General features: G+C 40.5%; 2 protein-coding genes across 2 annotated transcripts; one reads left to right on the top strand and one right to left on the bottom strand.

Moving 5' to 3' along the window:
* The first annotated feature begins 1,183 nt into the window (after positions 1–1,183).
* Positions 1,184–13,096, top strand: pcdh12 (protocadherin 12). The gene is made up of 4 exons (XM_052573837.1): positions 1,184–4,584; positions 5,724–5,815; positions 6,725–6,858; positions 11,166–13,096. The coding sequence occupies exons 1-4, from the start codon at positions 1,690–1,692 to the stop codon at positions 11,552–11,554; spliced, it is 3,510 nt and encodes a 1,169-aa protein (XP_052429797.1). The 5' UTR covers positions 1,184–1,689; the 3' UTR covers positions 11,555–13,096.
* Positions 12,959–18,738, bottom strand: prpf19 (pre-mRNA processing factor 19). The gene is made up of 16 exons (XM_052573838.1): positions 18,485–18,738; positions 17,897–18,046; positions 17,734–17,810; positions 17,104–17,245; positions 16,950–17,023; positions 16,783–16,848; positions 16,641–16,682; positions 16,485–16,559; positions 15,814–15,889; positions 15,563–15,672; positions 15,321–15,476; positions 14,445–14,514; positions 14,056–14,229; positions 13,761–13,843; positions 13,574–13,679; positions 12,959–13,410 (listed from the first exon to the last, which is right to left on the bottom strand). The coding sequence occupies exons 1-16, from the start codon at positions 18,501–18,503 to the stop codon at positions 13,313–13,315; spliced, it is 1,518 nt and encodes a 505-aa protein (XP_052429798.1). The 5' UTR covers positions 18,504–18,738; the 3' UTR covers positions 12,959–13,312.
* Between the last annotated feature and the right edge of the window lie 144 nt (positions 18,739–18,882).

Here is an 18,882-nt window from a genome sequence, read left to right as displayed (position 1 = left end):
CTGAGAAACACATGCACACTAGCTCTTAGAGAAGGAAAACTCCCTACTGCCCAATTCATGAGCATCTGATCAAACTTAATGTGCACTCAAGAGTTAAGACCTCTGACCCCCAGCACAGGACACAGGGCTGCAGAAACATGTCACGTCACCTCTCTGCTATCACTCTGGGAAAAGCTTTTATTGGCTTGCAGGTAATGGGATAGTTTGTGTTAGGAGACCCCCATGTAGAGAGGAAGTGGGGTCTGCGCTTTTCCCCTTTCACCATCCTCTTTTTATTGGCCACAGGCCTTCAATAATATATCTCCTGCTTGTATAACCAAAACCATTGGGAACAGTTGAAATTATATATTAGCATTTAGGTTAATGCTAACACATATCTACCAACAATTAATGCTAATACATTAGTATAGGGTCCAATTCACACTAATAACTAGTTGCTTATTAGCATGTTTATTATTAACATATTGGCTGTTTATTAGTGCTTATAAAGTATATATAATGCATGACATCCATAATCCTACCCAATACCCGAAACTTAACAACTACCTTATAAACTATTAATAAGCAGCAAATAAGGAGTTAATTGAGGCGAAAGTCATAGTTGATGGTTATTTAATAGTGAGATTTGGACCCTAAAATAAAGTGTGACCCAATTAATTTTTATTGTAGTTTTTGTTTTTTGTAATTTGTACATAAAATATTTAAAATCTATATTTGTTTATGAAAATGGCCGATGTATCTGTTTGTAACACTATTATAATTGTCAATTTATTTAATCAGAAGCCTTTTCTTTTCATCATAAATTATATGCAGCATAACAATTTAATTAAAAGATAATAAAAGAATAAACACAAATAGCATTTTTGTGTTCAAGGCCCCTAAAGGTTTCATCTTAGGTTTGCTTCAAGTCTGATGACAAATGCCATAGAGCATGACTCTTACTGTGTTTATTTAGACAGTTTGGAAAAGGACTAAAGTCAGATGTGTGAAGAGCTAGAGGCACAGAATGAAAGAAGCGGGATCATGTTTCGTTAAAAGCACACCGTTGATTCCAGCCACATTTCTTCTAAATCCACGGGTGGAGTTAAGGAGCGCTGTACTCTCCTCCCTCACTATCTGTTATTGGCTCTCAGGACATTCCCCCTGAATGAGCCGTCCCAGCCCCCTGAGTTCCTCCGCTCCTCACTTTAACACTGAGCCCTGGGCCGGGAAGCAGCAGCTGTGTGTGAGTAGAGCTGTAGAATAACACTGATTTGGCTATGGGAGATGATAACCTTATTTATAAACTAGAATGGTCTGGAATTATACTTTTATAAAAGCGATTTAGTTGTCTTAATAGTCATCAATATTTTCCATGGGTGTTTACTGTTTAATTATTGTGGTGTGCTATGTATGTTCACATCAGTAAATCTCAGTGTTAATATAGGACAACACTACTATAAAGTGATAGCTGTGAAACTTTGTGATGACAATTATCATTTTCTAATTTTTGTGACTTTTATATTTACTGTAAATGGTCGTTTACAAAGCACCTGGTTGTGGCGGTACTGTCATTAATTTTGGACTCTAAAATAGCAGTTTTCTTTTTTTTTTTGTATTTCTTTTTTTTTTCTAGTTTTCTAGTTCTTTCAAATCTAGTTGCTCAACACATCTGACTGTATATAAAAGATAATAAACTCACACACAGCCATGCTCCAGGTTTGGCTCATTCTAGCAGCTCTTATTGAGTGTCCACCCTGTCTTGCCCACAATACGGGCTCTGCTCCCCTCATTATCCAGTATCATGTCTGGGAAGAACAGCCCTCAGGGACAAGGGTGGGTCGCCTCCTGGATGACCTACGTGAACGTGGGGAAACAGGATCACTGGAAAACTTTCAGGTCGTGCAGCATGGACATACTCTACCAGTCACAGTTGACTCAAAGGATGGTACTGTGTCAACCCTACGCAGGCTGGACCGAGAAGAGCTATGCTGGGGAGCAGAATTTTGTGAGCTGGCCTTCAGTGTTCTCTACAGAAAGGGTGGTGATATGCATTTCCTCTCAGTTCGTGTGGAGGTGATGGATCAAAATGACCACAGCCCAGTCTTTCCGAGCCTAGTGCAGGAGGTGGAGATCTCTGAGACAGCCTCACTGAGAATGCGCATCCCTCTGGACCGGGCTGTAGATCCAGACGCGGGATCGAATGGCCTGCAGAACTACACCCTGTCTTCCAACCAGCACTTTGCTTTGGATATCCGTACTTCTGGAGGGGCCAAGCAGGCTGAATTAGTGGTCATCAAAGAACTGGACAGGGAGTTGCAGCCGTCTTTAGAACTGGTTCTAACAGCCTGGGACAAAGGGAACCCACCAAAATCAGGCAGCACTAAAGTTATAGTCACAATTCTAGACTCCAACGACAATAGCCCTGTATTTGAGGAGGCCCCAGCAGTTATCGAACTAGCAGAGGACAGTATTCATGGGACAATTGTCATTAATCTCCGTGCTACAGACCCTGATCAAGGTGCTAATGGGGAAGTTGAGTACTCTCTCAGTAAACATGTCCCACCGGAAGTGCAACGACTATTCAGCATCCATCCAAAAACGGGTGCTGTGACTTTGCAAGGCCCTTTAGATTTTGAAGAAAAGAATGTGTACGAGGTAGACATCCAAGCTCGAGATCTGGGGCCCAATGCTATCCCATCTCACCACAAGCTGCAAGTCAAATTGCGAGACGTCAATGATAATGCTCCTCGCATACATATAACATGGACTCCTCAAGACTCCCCTGTTGCAACCGTCTCTGAAGGAGCCCCAAATGAAACGTTCCTTGCTCTTGTGATGGTATCTGATGCCGATTCTGGGGCGAATGGGCAGGTACAAGTGCAGATTCTCAGGGGATCTGGCCCCTTCAGACTCAAACAGATCCATGGAGACAATTATATGATTGTAACCAATAATACACTGGATCGTGAGAGACAAATGGAATATAACCTCACTCTTGTAGCTCAGGACCGTGGTGATCCTCCTCTATCCTGTATTAAGCTCCTGACTGTCCATGTTTTGGATGAAAATGATAACGCACCACTGTTTGCCAAAAGTCTCTACCGGAGCATCCTCAAAGAGAACAACACTCCTAGGTTACATTTCTTGACCGTGGAGGCACATGATGTTGACATGGACCTCAGCGGAAGGGTGTTATTCTCCATTAGAGAATCGAATGAGTTGGGAACACCAACAGCATTTTTCTCAGTCCATCCCAGCACTGGGGCTGTTTCTGTCCAACAGTCATTAGACTATGAGGAAACCCACTCCTACTCATTTATTGTGGAGGCTGTAGATCAAGGATACCCACCAATGACCAGTACTGCAACAGTGCTAGTTGAGATACAGGATGTTAATGACAACTACCCTGTGATTCATGAGCCACTACCCAAGAAGGGAATTGCATTGCTAAGCGTCCCAGTGAATGTGGACAAAGGGGAGATTGTAACTGAACTTGGGAATAAAGCTCTGGAGGATAACTTCTACAAACCAAGAAATAACTCCCTTAACAAACCCGAAGGTTTTCTGGCCACCACCATTCGTGCAAGTGATCCAGATTCTGGTCTCAATGGAAGACTCCGTTTTAGAATAACAGATGGCAAGCCTTCTAACCTATTCTTTCTGCATGAAACTACTGGACAGCTCTATGTGAACACAACCAATGCCACAGAATTGATCGGCAGAACTTTTAAACTGGGCATTGCAGTATCTGATATGGGAACACCTATGCTAACCACAAGAATCACAGTGGAAGTGACATTCATCAACTTTCGCGACCACCTAAAGAACTTGTCTCACGACATCCAGGCCAAGTACAGTTTTACAATGCTTTTGGCCATCTGCCTTGGATCAACCTGCTTGGTATTATTTCTAGCCATTGCTTTGGCCAAGACATTCTGTCATCATGACAAACGTGACAACCGTGCTTACAACTGTAGACAAGCTGAGTCAACCTACACCAGTCACCCACGACGGCCACAGAAGCACATTCACAAGAACGACATCCAGTTGGTACCAGTGCTACGGGGTCGTAAAGAAACTCCACAAGAAGATGAAGCTGAGGCATTGTCATGTACCTCACCTTTAGTGGAAATGCTGCATCCACAAGGCCAGTTTACACTTACACCATCCCTTGCTCGCATGGCTCAAAATCAAGCACATACCGAAATAGATGGAAACCCACCACTCGCTCAGAGCAAGATACTCAGAAAGCCCGGGAGCATAGAGTGGAATGGAACACTTCCTTTTAACCCAGGAACTCCATCTCGAACCCTGCAAAAGACCAGAAACCCTTCCTCATCGTCTTATGCAAACTCACAGACCAGCACACTCAAACGAAACAAAAATGAAGAGGTCAAGCCTACTACCACAGACCCCTCAGAAACTATGTCTTCAGTTCCCAGTAATCAGGCCACCTTACGGAGACCAAAGACCACAGAAAGAAGAGGAAAGCTGGAAGAGTCAGACCACAGGCAGATCCTGAGGAACCTTGTTCGACTCTCTATGGCAGCCTTAGCAGAGAACGGTTCGATTGAGCTGTCCTCTGCCTCACCCGAGGTGCAAGTAAGAGATGCTTTTTATTACAATCTTAACATTCAGATATGAAAATGCATTAAATTAAACCACTTTGAAAGGTATTGACTTTAATTTCAAGGTATCCCAGTTCATATTAGGTCAAGCACATGATAGCTTTCCCACCCTGCAGTTGCTCTGCAGAACGGGCCCATATCTATAGCAGCCTAAGGGGACAGTTGACAGACGATGAAGAGACTGAAGTGTATTCAGAATCACATCAGTGTCACACAGTAACTTAAACCTTTAATATGCCTCAGGAGAAAACGCAAACGATCCTCAGTGTAATCACATTACAGAGTCCTACCGAATGTGGGAACAAAAGCAAATTCATTGGTTGTCTTATGAGCGGGGAAAGTACATAAACCAAACACAGATATTTCTGCACAGTAAGATTATACTTCACAGACGTGTATGGGCTGGTAGTCGGCAACAAATTGCTGATACTAATCTGATTCTCATTAAATAAAGCGAGAATAACAGCTTTTCATCAGCTAGCATTTCCCAAAAGTGCTGTACTAGTCAAACTGTGTATCCTCTGGATCTGGGTCCACCCAGATGCTTACCTCTAGCAAAATGTTTAGCAGAACAAAAGGTCCTGGCATGGCTTTGAGCGCTCACGTGAATAGAGCGCCCAGTCAGGAAGAGCATGGATCCTGACCCCCACCCTCTCCTCCTCTCCAGTCCACCCTCCCTTACTCACTTGGCCCAGTTGGCGAATTAGACCTAAGGCGACTGCAAAGGAAAGGGGCCGAAATGTCACCGGTGCCTGTCCTCACAGCCAAGGCTGGGTTTCTTATGTGCATCCTGGAAGGAAATAGCCTCTAGAAGAATAGACCCTGTGTAGAAACAGCTTCCTGTCTCGCCCTCACCCCTTCAACAGCTCAAACTCCACAACCCTTAGAAAGGGCTCATTCTGAATGTAACTCATTCTGTAACAGACCAAAATCATATATTGAGTTATGAAATTATGACATTCTGAAAGAGCAAACAGCCTGCAAGTTGTGTATGGTCATTCAGGCTTCTTGGAGAATTTCAAAGGTTTTGAAACTTTAATAGATGAAAGTGGGTTATGTGGTAAATTTCCCTGTATGTGAGATTATTCATTTTACATAATTTTAATTCTACAGCAGGTGTCTCAGCTCCTGTCTCTATTGCATCAAGGGCAACTTCAACCTCGACCAAATTTTCGGGGCAACAAGTATTCCCACAGAACTGGCCGGTAAACCATTTTTATCCTCCTTTTGATTTTATTCACACAAGCTCTTGACCAAACGGACAACAACTGTAGTCCTGTATACTCATTCCTACACTAACACCTGATACCACAGTAGCCTCACAATCACAATATCACTCTTAGAAGTTGGTCAATATTTTATCGGGCAGATTTCTGGTTAAAAAGGAAGTGTCTGTCAGTCAGTGAACACAGAATGAGGCGTATAGCTGTTATCAACCGCTGTCTGTCTTACACACAGATTGTATCAGACAGAATGCAGTACTGTTCCTATAAATGTAACGTTCATTTATTATAAAAAAGAGAAAGCATAGACCGTGACTCATCTGTGCGAGACAGGGCTTGCTTAAACCAAAGACAGTGCAGTCAGACTTCCTTCAGCTGTGTGTAGTTTTGTTTTAGGTTCAGTGTTGAGATCTTTTTATCTCACAAAATCCCAGTTTTGAAAGCACTGTTAATCTGATATTAAGGATAATCGCATAGGTATTTCCCTTGATATACCCTTACAAAAAGTTATTGTGTTAGTACAATGCTACAGTGATGGTGCTAGTACATACTTCAATATAGCATGGTACTGAATATCATATTCATGGTAGTTAAATGCAATGAATACCACTGGTGTTGTCTAAATCATATTATCCTTTTATCATTATAGCAGTGTACTTTTCTTCAAAAATTATAAAGTTTAATTGCACTAATTATGTAAAATATGGTTGGAATTGTTTAGAAATGCTCCACATTAAAACATTGACTCTTTGTCAATCCTCCACCATTTCACTTGTGCCTCAGTTTAGTTGCATTACATAGCATTTTAACTCATTCAGAGCTTGTTTATGAGTCGTTGGCACATGTTGGGAAACGCTCTCACTGCTTCACTGTTCTCGTTGTGTGTTGTAGGTCCGGGGCTCAGGATGCTGATTGGCTGAGCACTAAAGACAGTGGTCATGGAGAGAGTGAAATGGGTGACATGGACTGGGACTCACCTCTGGACCATGTATACGAAGAAGGCCTCAATAATCTGCTGACTTCTGGTAAATGTCCATACTTTTAAAAGCAATTATTCTCATTTGAGTCCACTGTTATCTTCAATTAAAGGGGTACTTCTGCCTTCATTTACTCAGAAAATTAATATTCTCTCATAATATGTGTACATCTTTTGAAAGTCCATGCAAGCCAAACTTGCACACATCAGAAATTTCCTAAAGAAAATGCAAGAGAGGAAACGATGACAGGACTTTTATTTTGGGGTGAACTATTATTTAAGTCATACCACACAAGCAAAAGTGCTGTTGGACTGAATGTCAAGACACAAACAACGAAACGTCTCACAGACGTTGAACTGAATACCAGTCTCCTTTGTAACGCTGCAGAATTGGAGGAATTTTAATGAAATTAGAGGAGCAGAACTAATTGTGTAATCTAGGTTAAGTGAAGTAAGGTGATGTGGAATGGTTTCCTGATTGTGAGTACTGCACATGATTTGCTATTTTTGTAGGTGATTTCCAGTTTTATCCTGTTTTTCACATATAGCCTAACAATCACTAAATAAGTCAGAGAAAAAACATAATTATGTAGATTTACTTTCATTTTTAAGTTGATTCTGAACACTGAAATCATGCTCTGGAAACATTAATGTTTAAACTTTGTTGATCCGGATGTATTAATATGCATTTCGATTCTCGCTGCTGTGTTTCCTTTGTCTATGTATAGAGTAAATGTTTTTGTGCAGTTCCTTCCATCTATTGTTCTGAGATTTAGCTGTAAATTAACCGAGACCTTTTTTGTTCTCTTGAATGCAAGGTCTAGGTTTTTTTTTATCTCTCTGATGTCTGATACTAACAGAGCTGGGTAGTAACTGATTACATGTAATCTGGATTACATAATTAGATTGCACAAATGTGGTACTTGTAATGAGATTATATTATGTTTTAAAATGCTCAAAATCAGACCACAGTTACATTTTTATGGATTGCATGATTACATTCAGATTCACTCACATTTTATTAATTCTCCATAATGCTTCCTTTTTTCTCTTTGACATTTAAAAAAATGTCACATTGTTAAGCTTTGATTAATATTTAAACAATATAGAACGGCCATGTAAATGTCTTGTGAATTAAATTGTGATCAATGCATGTGAATTTGCAGACCTCTCAGTCAATTACACAATGCATGAGACAAATAATTACAATAATTGCAATATAATTAATTAATTAATTTTTAAATAATAATTAAGTTAGTAAGCACTGCTGATGTATAACAAAAAAATATATATATATTGAAAACCTGGAAGTCTTTGTGCATCTCATTGCTCTTTTATTTTTAATTCTTGTTTATGTGATGCATGGATTCCCAGTTAAGGGATTGTGAGTCAAAAAAACTATTTTAAGAATATTTACTTTAAAAGTCCACTTCCAGTTAAAGTTAATATTTCAATCATTTAATGACACATTTGCTTGTTCACAGTGACTATGATAACTCACATAGGCATTGACGGTAAACAAATAAAACATTTCAAGTGTAAACTTTTAAGGTCAGAAGTAATCTAAAAGTAATCCAAAAGTAGTCAGAATACATTACCTTAAATGAGTCATCTAAATCACATTACTGACTACAATTTTCATATAATTTGTAATCCGTAGCAGACTACAATTTGTAAATAATCTACCCAAGCACTGAATGATTCTTTTTTAAATAGCTAATTCAATTCATTTATTTATTTTTAATTGTTTATTTTTCTGCCGTTCTCTCTATCTGTCTGTTTAATGTGGAACATCTCTGTGCATGTGTCACTTTTCTTGGCTTCTTTGCTTCTCACAGTGTTTCAATAGGTGTTTTGGCATAAACATCAAACAAAAGTACAAAAAACATGCAATTTTGTATTAATATCGTTTTCAATAATACCATCATTATTTTTTTTAAAAATCAATACTTTGATCAGTAGCTACTGCAATATAGATGTTCCCATTGATGCTTAAACACAAAATCTTTACTTGTCACACTATTTCTGAAACCTGACACTCAAAACACCAGAAGCACGCACCAAATCTGCAAAACAATACATTAATTCTCTGCCTTTGTTTTCAATTTCATAAAACACTTTTTGCAAAACACAACACAGAATTCTCTATGTAACACAAACATCGAACAGAAAGTAATATTATTGCAAACGATTTGCTTTTGAAATGCCAGAGATGTGAGCCGTTTTTGTATTTTGTATATTCAATTCTTGGATTTGAGTGAAAAAAAAACAAACCTGTAGGAACTCTAGAAGTGGACAAGGCAGCTAAGCTTTAGAACAGACTTTGCTTGAGTCAGTATTGCCCTGATACTCATCTGATGTTAGTCATGCTACTGAAGACAGATGGTTTTGAGTTACTATCGGGGGTTTCTTTCTGAAGCATGCAGGTACATATTCCCTGAGTCATCTCAGTTTTAACCACTTACGCACTCCTCTGAATGATGGAGAGCCTTCACTTCACTTCAGCACAATGCATACGATGTGTACCCCAGGGACAGAGAAGGAGAGAGTGTGTGAAATGTGTGTGTGTGCGTGCACAAGTAAGACATTGTTCTGTCTCTACACTCTTCCTTTGAAGGACACACTGGCCTCAGGCTGCGGTTTCTCTACTGAATTCTTCTCACACTGGTTTTCAAGGGCCAGAGGTGACACATGCACTTTGGTGAATTATGTGTGATTTAAATGAATAACAATGGTTCACATTCTTCCGTTAGTTAGTTGCTTGCACTGTTTGAGCTGCTCACATGAATGACATATTAAAGGTGTGCTGTCACTTTTCCAAGCGGTCATACCTAATAGAAGAATGCATGTGATGGGTAATTTTGTGTCAGGGCTACAGATTTCCCAATGCAGATTTCACAAAATATTTGTAGATGTGTTGAACAAACAAAGATCTGCTTGGTTTGAAAGGATCGTTGAACCAAACTGATGCAACCATGCTAAACGCCTGATAAAATAATTGAGCGAATGCATATGAACACCATTGTGCTGGGCCAGTTTTCAGACTTGGAGCTGATCTGAAGGGCTGTTTGCTTGTTTGAGAAGGTATGGCAGTGTAAGCGAATGTTACACACATGTCACTGTCATGTGTTTAAGTCTGCCTTCGGTTGTTTTGATGTGGTTGGATTCTTTATGGCATTTCTTCAAGGTTTAACTGCTTTAGAGGAATTGCTGATTGAAAGGCACTTCCACCATTTCCTCCATAATTTATTGAGAGGCTGTAAGAATGAGATTTGTGGAATAAAAGTAAGAAAGAAAGCAAGAAGTATAATGGGGCATATAATTATTAACTGATGATTATAATGGAACGGGCTGAGTTTAGAGATTGAAAGCGGTGTGCAGAGAGGAAGTCGTGAACATGAGGTTTTGATGTGGGTTTGTTTGATCAGCGCTGGCTGGAGCTCACATCTTTACTCGCACTCTCTCTCCGTGAGCTTCTGTACAAGCTGAGCCCTTGATTAAGACCTTGACATCTCTGATCCACCGACGGGAGAAGAAACACTTGAGGAAGGTTATGAAGCTGCGTCGGTTTCGTGGAGGTTGTCTTGTGTTTTGTACTCTCCACCATCACATTCAGACTTTTCCTCGCTTATTCAAAAACAAATATTTCTGTTTCAGCCACTCCAGCAAATTAAGACTGAGCTCGAGTTATGTGATACATTAGACGACCAAAAATGCACGGCAGAGTATAAACAATGCTAAACACAAGTGATAGTATGCAACTAATCATTAAAGATATGGAGATGTGTGTGTTTGTGCTGTGAGTGTGTGCGGGTGATTTGACTAGATGCAAAGTTCAAAAATAGTTTGTTTTTTAAATAAAGGAACCATTGTAAGTTAACACTTCTCAATGTGAAGAACATTTGAATCATTTGAGGAATTGGTTGTGCAGTGGATGTTAAATGGAAACACTTATTCACTTAACTATTTCTGGAATGTTTCTGGCTTAATGAAGGTCATTTCCTTGTTTATTGTTATCCTGCATCTCTTCCTTTGCCCTAAATCTGTGGCTAATGCTGTGACTTTAGTCCATGCCGTGTTGCACCGGCTCTACTCATCTGTGTTCAGACTCAAGCAAAGGAAATCACAGATAAATGCACACCTCCTCTCGGGATATCCTATCATCCTGTTATTCATGCATACAAACTCTCACAAGTAAACAAGTGAAGATTCAGACAGACAGATGTGTGTAAATATTGCATTATATTTATGGCCATATTTATTAATAACTGATTAGTAGTGCTTTGGAAAATGCTTATTTATTTACATATGTTACATGCATACAGTTTGACATATTTTATTCCTCTTTTTGTGTAGATGATGTGTTCTCAGACATTCCCGATCCGGCATGGATGGCCCGTCTTTCTCTTCCTCTGACAACCGACTACCATGAAAACCTGTTTGTCCCGGACGGGCCGCCGTCCCCTGATGCCCGCTGTCCCATGGCTGGTCCGGATGATTCCACTTCCTTCTCTACGTTTGGTAAAACCCCGGAGAAGGCCCCTCTGGGAGGCAGAGCTCTGATGTCTGAAGTGAGCTCTCTGTTTGAGATGCTGCTGACACAGAAAGCCGATGGTCAGTCGTGTCCCCCTGTGGAGGTGCTCTACAGACTGTCTGCGGCGTACAGACGCTCGCTGGGCTTAGACACAGCTGCCAGCGCAGGACCGGCCCACACACGTCTGCAGTATGCCAACCCTGTGCCATAACAGCACAGAAGGTTTCATTTCTGGTGCCATCTCGTGTTGGGCTGCACACAAGCCTCAGGAACAATGCTCAAAACATCTTACAACAACATCTTGTTATTTTTATTCAACCTGGTCTGGCTGGAACAGGCTATGCCCATAAAAAAAAGAACTTTTTATAGTGATAAAAGAAAAAATAAAGCAGATCCTGATATTGGCAGACCATTATATTTGATCCTGTTGCAAGGAGGTAATGATTGAGCTCTGTGCTGTGCACGTGAGGAGACATGAGTCCGTCTCCTCTTTAGGAAACCGCTGTTTATATCCTCTGAAGCACAAACAGATCCTAAACAAACCCTTTCTCTCAGAAAACCACTGAATCATTGCCACAGGAGCTCCTCTAGAGGGTCTCACAGCGACCACTGCTGGCTGATTATGTTTATTTGATATTTTTATGGCTCTCTTATGTAAATATTGTTTTTTTAGTAGTTACAGGGCATGTAGTCGTCAAATAGTTTGGTAGTAAGCCTAACACTGTATATGCAAGACTTGGTCATCGTAGTGAAGGACTGCATGACTAAATTCAGTTCTGTTCTGAATGTAACTTGAGTTTTTCTTCTTTTTCTTTGAATGCTGTAAGTTATTGATATCAAAACGAAGATGTATTTTTAATTTTCCAGTGTCATTTTGTATATGTGTAGTGCTGTTTTTGTATTCATAACTGACATCACGTTTTCCTTTTGTAAATTTTAAAAGTGAAATAAACAATTTACTGCATTTATTTTTTAGGGTTACAGTGAAAACACATCTGAAGTCCTCTACATTTAAAACTGAGAGAGATAAAATCAATACGATTAAGAATATATATAAAAACATCTTGCAGTTGGTCTAAAAGATATTACTATAAAAGTGGTTCTTTAAGATATTTCACAGCAAATAGACAAACCACATTTCACTTGCTACAAACCTATAATAAACTACCATTTTTATTTTTATCTTCCGCCAAAGTGGATTGAAAACATGAATGGCTCATCTTGGCCATATCTCTACATATTTTAATTAAATCTGCTTTCAGAAAGCAGCTCAGAATAATGTTTGAACAGGCTTTAAGCTGAGAGTATTCAGGGCCAGTAATGTGTGAGAAAAGGATCCAAGTCAACAGATGGATGATGATCCTCCTGCATCGTCTCAGTTTCTCTCCAAATTTTATCACCCTGCTCTTCCTGGCAATGGCTGTTACTGTCCAGCTATCAAGACTATGTACAGATATCAAGACTATGTTCTTTGTAATGCTCCTGTCAAACATTGCAAAACTAGACCACAATGCTTCTGCACTGAAAAAAAATAAAAACAATCATTCTGAATGCATCAAACAAACTCCTGATCAGTTCTTACAAGTGCATATTCAATGAACACAAAAACAATACATAAAAACAATTTAAACTTTATTGGAATCCATTTCACATTTTTTTGTCATTGTCCACAAATTGATTAAGAAAAAAGAAGTCATGGGACACTAACAAAGTTTGCCAGTCTACAACCAAAGCTTAAAAGGTAGACAGAAAATAAAAGAAAAGAAAAAAAAATATTTTGAATCTTGAATCAACCCTAATCTGCCAAAAGTCAGGTATACTGTATGTCTGAGGAATTCATCACTACAATAATGTATATGAACGTGAATGTATATGTATACACAAGCACAATTTATCACTGACAGACATGTTTGCTGTGGGAAAATAATCATCCGGTTTGACGTCTCTCCTAAAAAGTTCTCCATTTCTATTAAAGGCTGTAGAATTTGAGGCTTCTGTCCATGCCAGTGGACGCCAGGAACTGAGCATGTTCCCCGAAGGCCACACCGGTCACCAGCCCAGAGTGATCTACAGGAGAAGGTCAAACAAGAACGCATGGTTAGGAACAAAAGTCCGTTTGATGGCTCAAAACAAAACGTTCTTGACAAAGACGACAGCAAACACACAGAAAGGCTTTCTCCTCTTGTATAATACTACTAAACAAAGCCCAGCACTTCTCGGCTCCACTCACCAGGGAAGTTGAGCACCTCAGACCACTGTTTGCAGATATAAACTCTGATGTCTGATCCACCAACAGCCAGATATGTCCCGCTCTGGTCGAAGACCAAAGACTTCACCTACAGGAGGAAGACAAACATTAGCCAAGCTTTTCATGGCAGAACTCATGGCAGTCCAATCTGTGGCCTATGCTAGAAGACCTCATAATTGTTGTCCAAAGTGATAGTCTTGAAGTTCTTCAGCTTCCTCAGATCCCACAGCTTGAGTGAGCTGTCCTGAGCACCTACAGGTCAAACAAAACTGAGTTTAAAAAGACAATTCACATCAAGTAAAGCCCATTTAAGTGCACTAACTCTACTGGAAAAGAACTCAATTTGAACTGAATGGAGCTGAACACTATTGCCTTCAGTAGAGCTGCTTCACGTTTTCATCATTTATTTAGCAACATTAAGAGTTAATTATCGGTTTATTCCAAGTCGGGGTCATGTGACTTACCAGTGGCCAGATAGTATCCATTCTCGGAGAAGGCGATGGACGTCACAGGACCTGAATGTCCGGGGAAGTTGGCTACATTGGTCCGTTCCTTCAGATCCCAGATCTTAATCTGAGAATCTGCCGTGCCGGTGCCGAAAATCAGACCGTCCGGATGGAACTGAGCACAGGTCAGAGCTGAAGGGACACATCAGATCAGAGCTTCACATGTTCATCAAATCTAAGCACTCTGCTATATAGCTAACAAAATACAGACTGATATTTTTCAGCCTTCAAAGATCTGAAATGTTTTATTGGTATGTTGTACATATTCCTTTGCTCAACTGAACATAGTTTTTATTCAAGCAGCAGCATTTTTGTATTATATTACAGTAAAAATTAAGATAACGCACCACATCCAGCGGTCTCATCCGTCACTTTAGTCAGGACACGTCCAGTCTGGATATCTGAGAAGGCCCAGTACTACAACAACACAACACGCTTTAATGCATTACATCATGACAAAAGTAGAAAACTGCTTTAAAAACACAAAACAAAGGTTTTGAGAAGTTCTTTTCAGAGAAGTAGTGAAACTGCAAACCATATAACTTCTATTAATGAGAGCAAAATCTAATTTAGTAACATGTATATGTGTTGCTTGTAAGGAAGTCACGAAATCAAAATCTCAAGATACGAGAATATTGTCGAAGTGTACTCTCTGCTTTGAAACATTGATGAAAGGATTAAGCCATATTTGGGCCTTCGGTGCTAGTTTGTTTGAAACAACTTAAAAAAAAAAAAAAGCTTAATTAGGATGGAATAATATTTGGCTGAGATACAACTATTTGGAAATCTGGAATCTGAGGATGCAAAAGAAATCTAAATACTGAGAAAATCACCTTTAAAAGTGGTTCAAATGAAGTTCTTAGCAATGCCTTTTACTAATCAAAAATAAAGTTTTAATATATTTACAGTAGGACAATTACAAAATATCTTCATAAAACATGATCTTTACTTAATATCCTAATGATTTTTGGAACAAAATAAAAATCTATAATTTAGAATTTTTTTGGGCTATTGCTATAAATATACACCAGACTGCTTTTGTGCTCCTGGATTTACAAATAAATATAATAAATAAAAACTACAGTTTTCTCCTGTTTCATCATCATGTGACCACAATAATATCAAGAGAGTTTTGCTATTGCAATATCAAGATATTGATAGTATCATGACATCCCTAGCTGCTTGTGTACTGCTCCTCATCCATCAGGCTGTGTGTGTGTTACCTGGTCCTCAGAAGAGCTCAGCAGGTAGTCTCCTGTAGCGTGCAGAGACAGGCCGGTCACACTGGCCTCGTGGGCCCTGATCACCTGCACACAGTTGCCTCCGCTCACAGACCACACACGGATGGTGCTGTCTGGAGACGCCGAGAACACCACCGACTGACCCACAACACCAGAAGAGACACGTGAGAACCGAAGACTGAGCAGAAGTGAGTCGATGAATGAAGAGCGGAGCGATGGCATACCTGAGCAGGGTGGTAGATGACAGACGACACCTTTTTGGTGTGCCCTTTGAGGGTGGCAACAATCTGCTCCTCCCGACGGTCGAACACCACCACGTTCTTATCAGCACCACCTGGGGAGAGCAGGTCAAAACAACTCTGGTTCAGACGGTGTATTCACAGGAGACGCATTCGAATTATGTGAACCCTATGACTTGTGATCAAATCGTGTGTGTGTGTGTGTGTGTGTGTGTGTAGTCGTGTTGTAATGGTACCGGTGAGGACTTTGTTGGTGTCTGTTGGGCAGAGATCCAGAGAGATGATTCCTGGGATACTGGCACTGTGAAGACCCTGATCAGCAGGAAGAGAGAGGGGAAAAAGAATGATCTGAGATTAATTCGGTTCCAAACACTTCCTGGAACAGAAGCTGCCTGCTGTCCAAAAGGAAGCTAAATGACATTGAAGATCATGATTGACCGACTCAAAACAACACGCTGAAAAGATGATAATATGGATAAAAACGCATAACGCACACAAACATTAGATGCAACTATTTAAATAGACATTGATCATTTAACCATTAACCAGAACTAATAATTTTTACTGATTAAAGAGTTTAAAAGCTTGCTGGATTGTAAAAATAAAGCTATACATATTTGTTAGCTCACAGGGCTGGGTCGACACGTGAAACCACATACACACACAGATATATTTCATAAGTAGTAAAAGCAACACAATGGTAAGTGGCAACCTCGGATAAATGGTTATCAGAGTGTATAAATGTATTCAAAGCCCAGGAAGTATGTAGAGTTCACTGCTCTTATCACTAAAAAGCTCAGGTTTAAGAGATTAAGGAGAATCAATTAATGGATTGTAAATTTAAAGAATGATTGATCATGGGAATTTATGTATATAGTGCATAATGGAGATCTTATTGGCTACTTACAGCATGAGAGGCCACTTGGCGGTACTTGCCGAGATCTTCTGCTCTGACCAGCTCCTCCGGCACAGTCTTTCCTCTCTGAAAAACAAAGCCACATAAAAGGTTAAGTACATTTATGAAGGCACACAATGCTCCACACAGTGACAATTAAATCCTTACCTTCTTTCTTTCGGTGGTTAAGACGGTAGCCTTGTCTTGGAGCTATAAAAAAAAAAATTTCATTAGCTTTGATAACGTGATCTGGCATCCAATGAAATCATCTCTGAATGTTTAACCATGTGGTACTTGTATTTAAACACACCTTCTGTATGATCTCTGGAGTCATTCCGACCTGCTCACTGATCTCCATAGCCTCACCACCAGCACCCTAAGAGATCAAATCAGTTCAAGATATTAAAATATATACACACACATTTAAATCGATTCCAGCTTTAATGAATGAATCAATTGTCTGGAGGAATGACTGACCACAGCTGCAGGCTGAGAAGCAGGAGTGGCTTGAGGAGCGATCAGTCCAGCTTGAGGTTTGAGTGTAGCCAGAGCTGCAAGCAGAATAATGAACACGTCATTGAAGGCCCAACACCATCAGCACATCCAGAACACACAAATCTGCCGCTCTTACCCTCTCTGGCAGCAGTGACCTCTTTCGTGAGTCGAGCGATGACTCTGCAGGCAGCGTCGTGCTGGTAGAGAGCGTGAGACAGCTCCTGTCGAGTCGTCTGCAGCTGCTGCCTCAGAGTGAAGCTGTGCAGCATCACGGCATCCTGGAGGACAGACAGACAACCTCAACGACCGAGGACAGACAGACTCAACGACGGAGGACAGACAACCTCAACGACGGAGGACAGACGGACAACCTCAACGACGGAGGACAGATAGACTCATAGACAGAGGACAGACAACCTCAACGACGGAGGACAGACAGACTCAACGACGGAGGACAGACAACCTCAACGACGGAGGACAGACAACCTCAATGACTGAGGACAGACAGACAGACAGACTCAGTGACGGAGGACAGACAGACAGACAGACTCAGTGACGGAGGACAGACAGACAGACAGACTCAGTGACGGAGGACAGACAGACAGACAGACTCAGTGACGGAGGAGAGACAGACAGACTCAGTGACGGAGGAGAGACAGACTCAGTGACGGAGGAGAGACAGACTCAGTGACGGAGGAGAGACAGACTCAGTGACGGAGGAGAGACAAACTATTTCTTCTTCACACAGTCAGGACAAAGAACTCACCCACTCGTCCTGCAGAGATTTGAGGATCGCAGGAATACTGGTGGCCGAGGGAGCCTTTGGTCGAATGGGGTGAGACACTAAAAGTAAAGAAACAGATGCATTTTGAAGTAACCATAGATCATCTGAACGTCTCCTGAAACCAGTGTCATGTATGTCTCTGTACCCTTGATATCGATGAGCTGCTCCTCGGACAGAGGCTGGCCATTGATGGGGTCCACTCCATTCTCTGCGATGTACTTCTCGATCAGACGCCTCTCAAACACTTGACTGGACACAGGAGAGACACAGGGGTGCTCCGGCACCTCGTTAGAAACTGGGGAGAGAATAAGAATGATATTTATAAGAATTACAATAAATAAGATTCAAATCAGATCTAAGTCTCCTTCTTCTTCAGTACAAAACTTCATTATAAGTACACCAGAGTTAATCAAATGTTTCTTACAATACGTTACTCTCCAATTCACATTCAATAGTTAGCCTAGACTTCAGGAAACTTTATATATTCACGTTTCTGTTCCCTTGTGATGATGGTTTGTTTGTCGAGCTATACAGTTAAGAAGTGACTAATGTTATTCCGACTACCAACACTGTGTTAATTCGTTTCTAGTTCAATGAAATACAGCAAAGCCACTAAAAAGCATGGTGATTTAAGTGTAGTTTCTCATATACAAAGTTTCTGCTAATGTAGCACAACAATGGCTAACGCTGCACAATGCTAATCACTCATGCTAACAGAAACAAACTCACTTACTAGCACAAACCAGAGACATCTCGCTCAAACACACGCGCTGCAGCTCCTCAAGCAAGGGTGAAATAAAAATCGATTCATACACTTAAAACCGACACCGAGTTGATGATTTTATTTTATTTTAAATCAATGCGGGTGTTGCATGTCCCGAATCAGAACACGTTGATGTGTCGTGCTCGTGCTGTGCCGCTCAAACAGCGGTGCATGACGGGATACTGACTCCTCCAGAGAGAGCGGAAGATCAAACCAATGGTCTTCTGGCGAAAGATTTCCAGGATAAAAGTGTAATGTAAAGATATTATCGATGGGTTACTTAAAAAGTAAACCCGCCTTCTTTGATGAAAGAGTGAGTTTTTTTCTCTATTGGCTATTATTATTATAATAATCATAAGCGGCTTGAT

Source organism: Carassius gibelio, chromosome B14, assembly GCF_023724105.1.
Source record: "Carassius gibelio isolate Cgi1373 ecotype wild population from Czech Republic chromosome B14, carGib1.2-hapl.c, whole genome shotgun sequence".
Lineage (NCBI taxonomy): Eukaryota > Metazoa > Chordata > Actinopteri > Cypriniformes > Cyprinidae > Carassius > Carassius gibelio.
The sequence above is the reverse complement of the archived record's forward strand: the minus strand, read 5'-3'. Positions and strand labels throughout refer to the sequence as shown.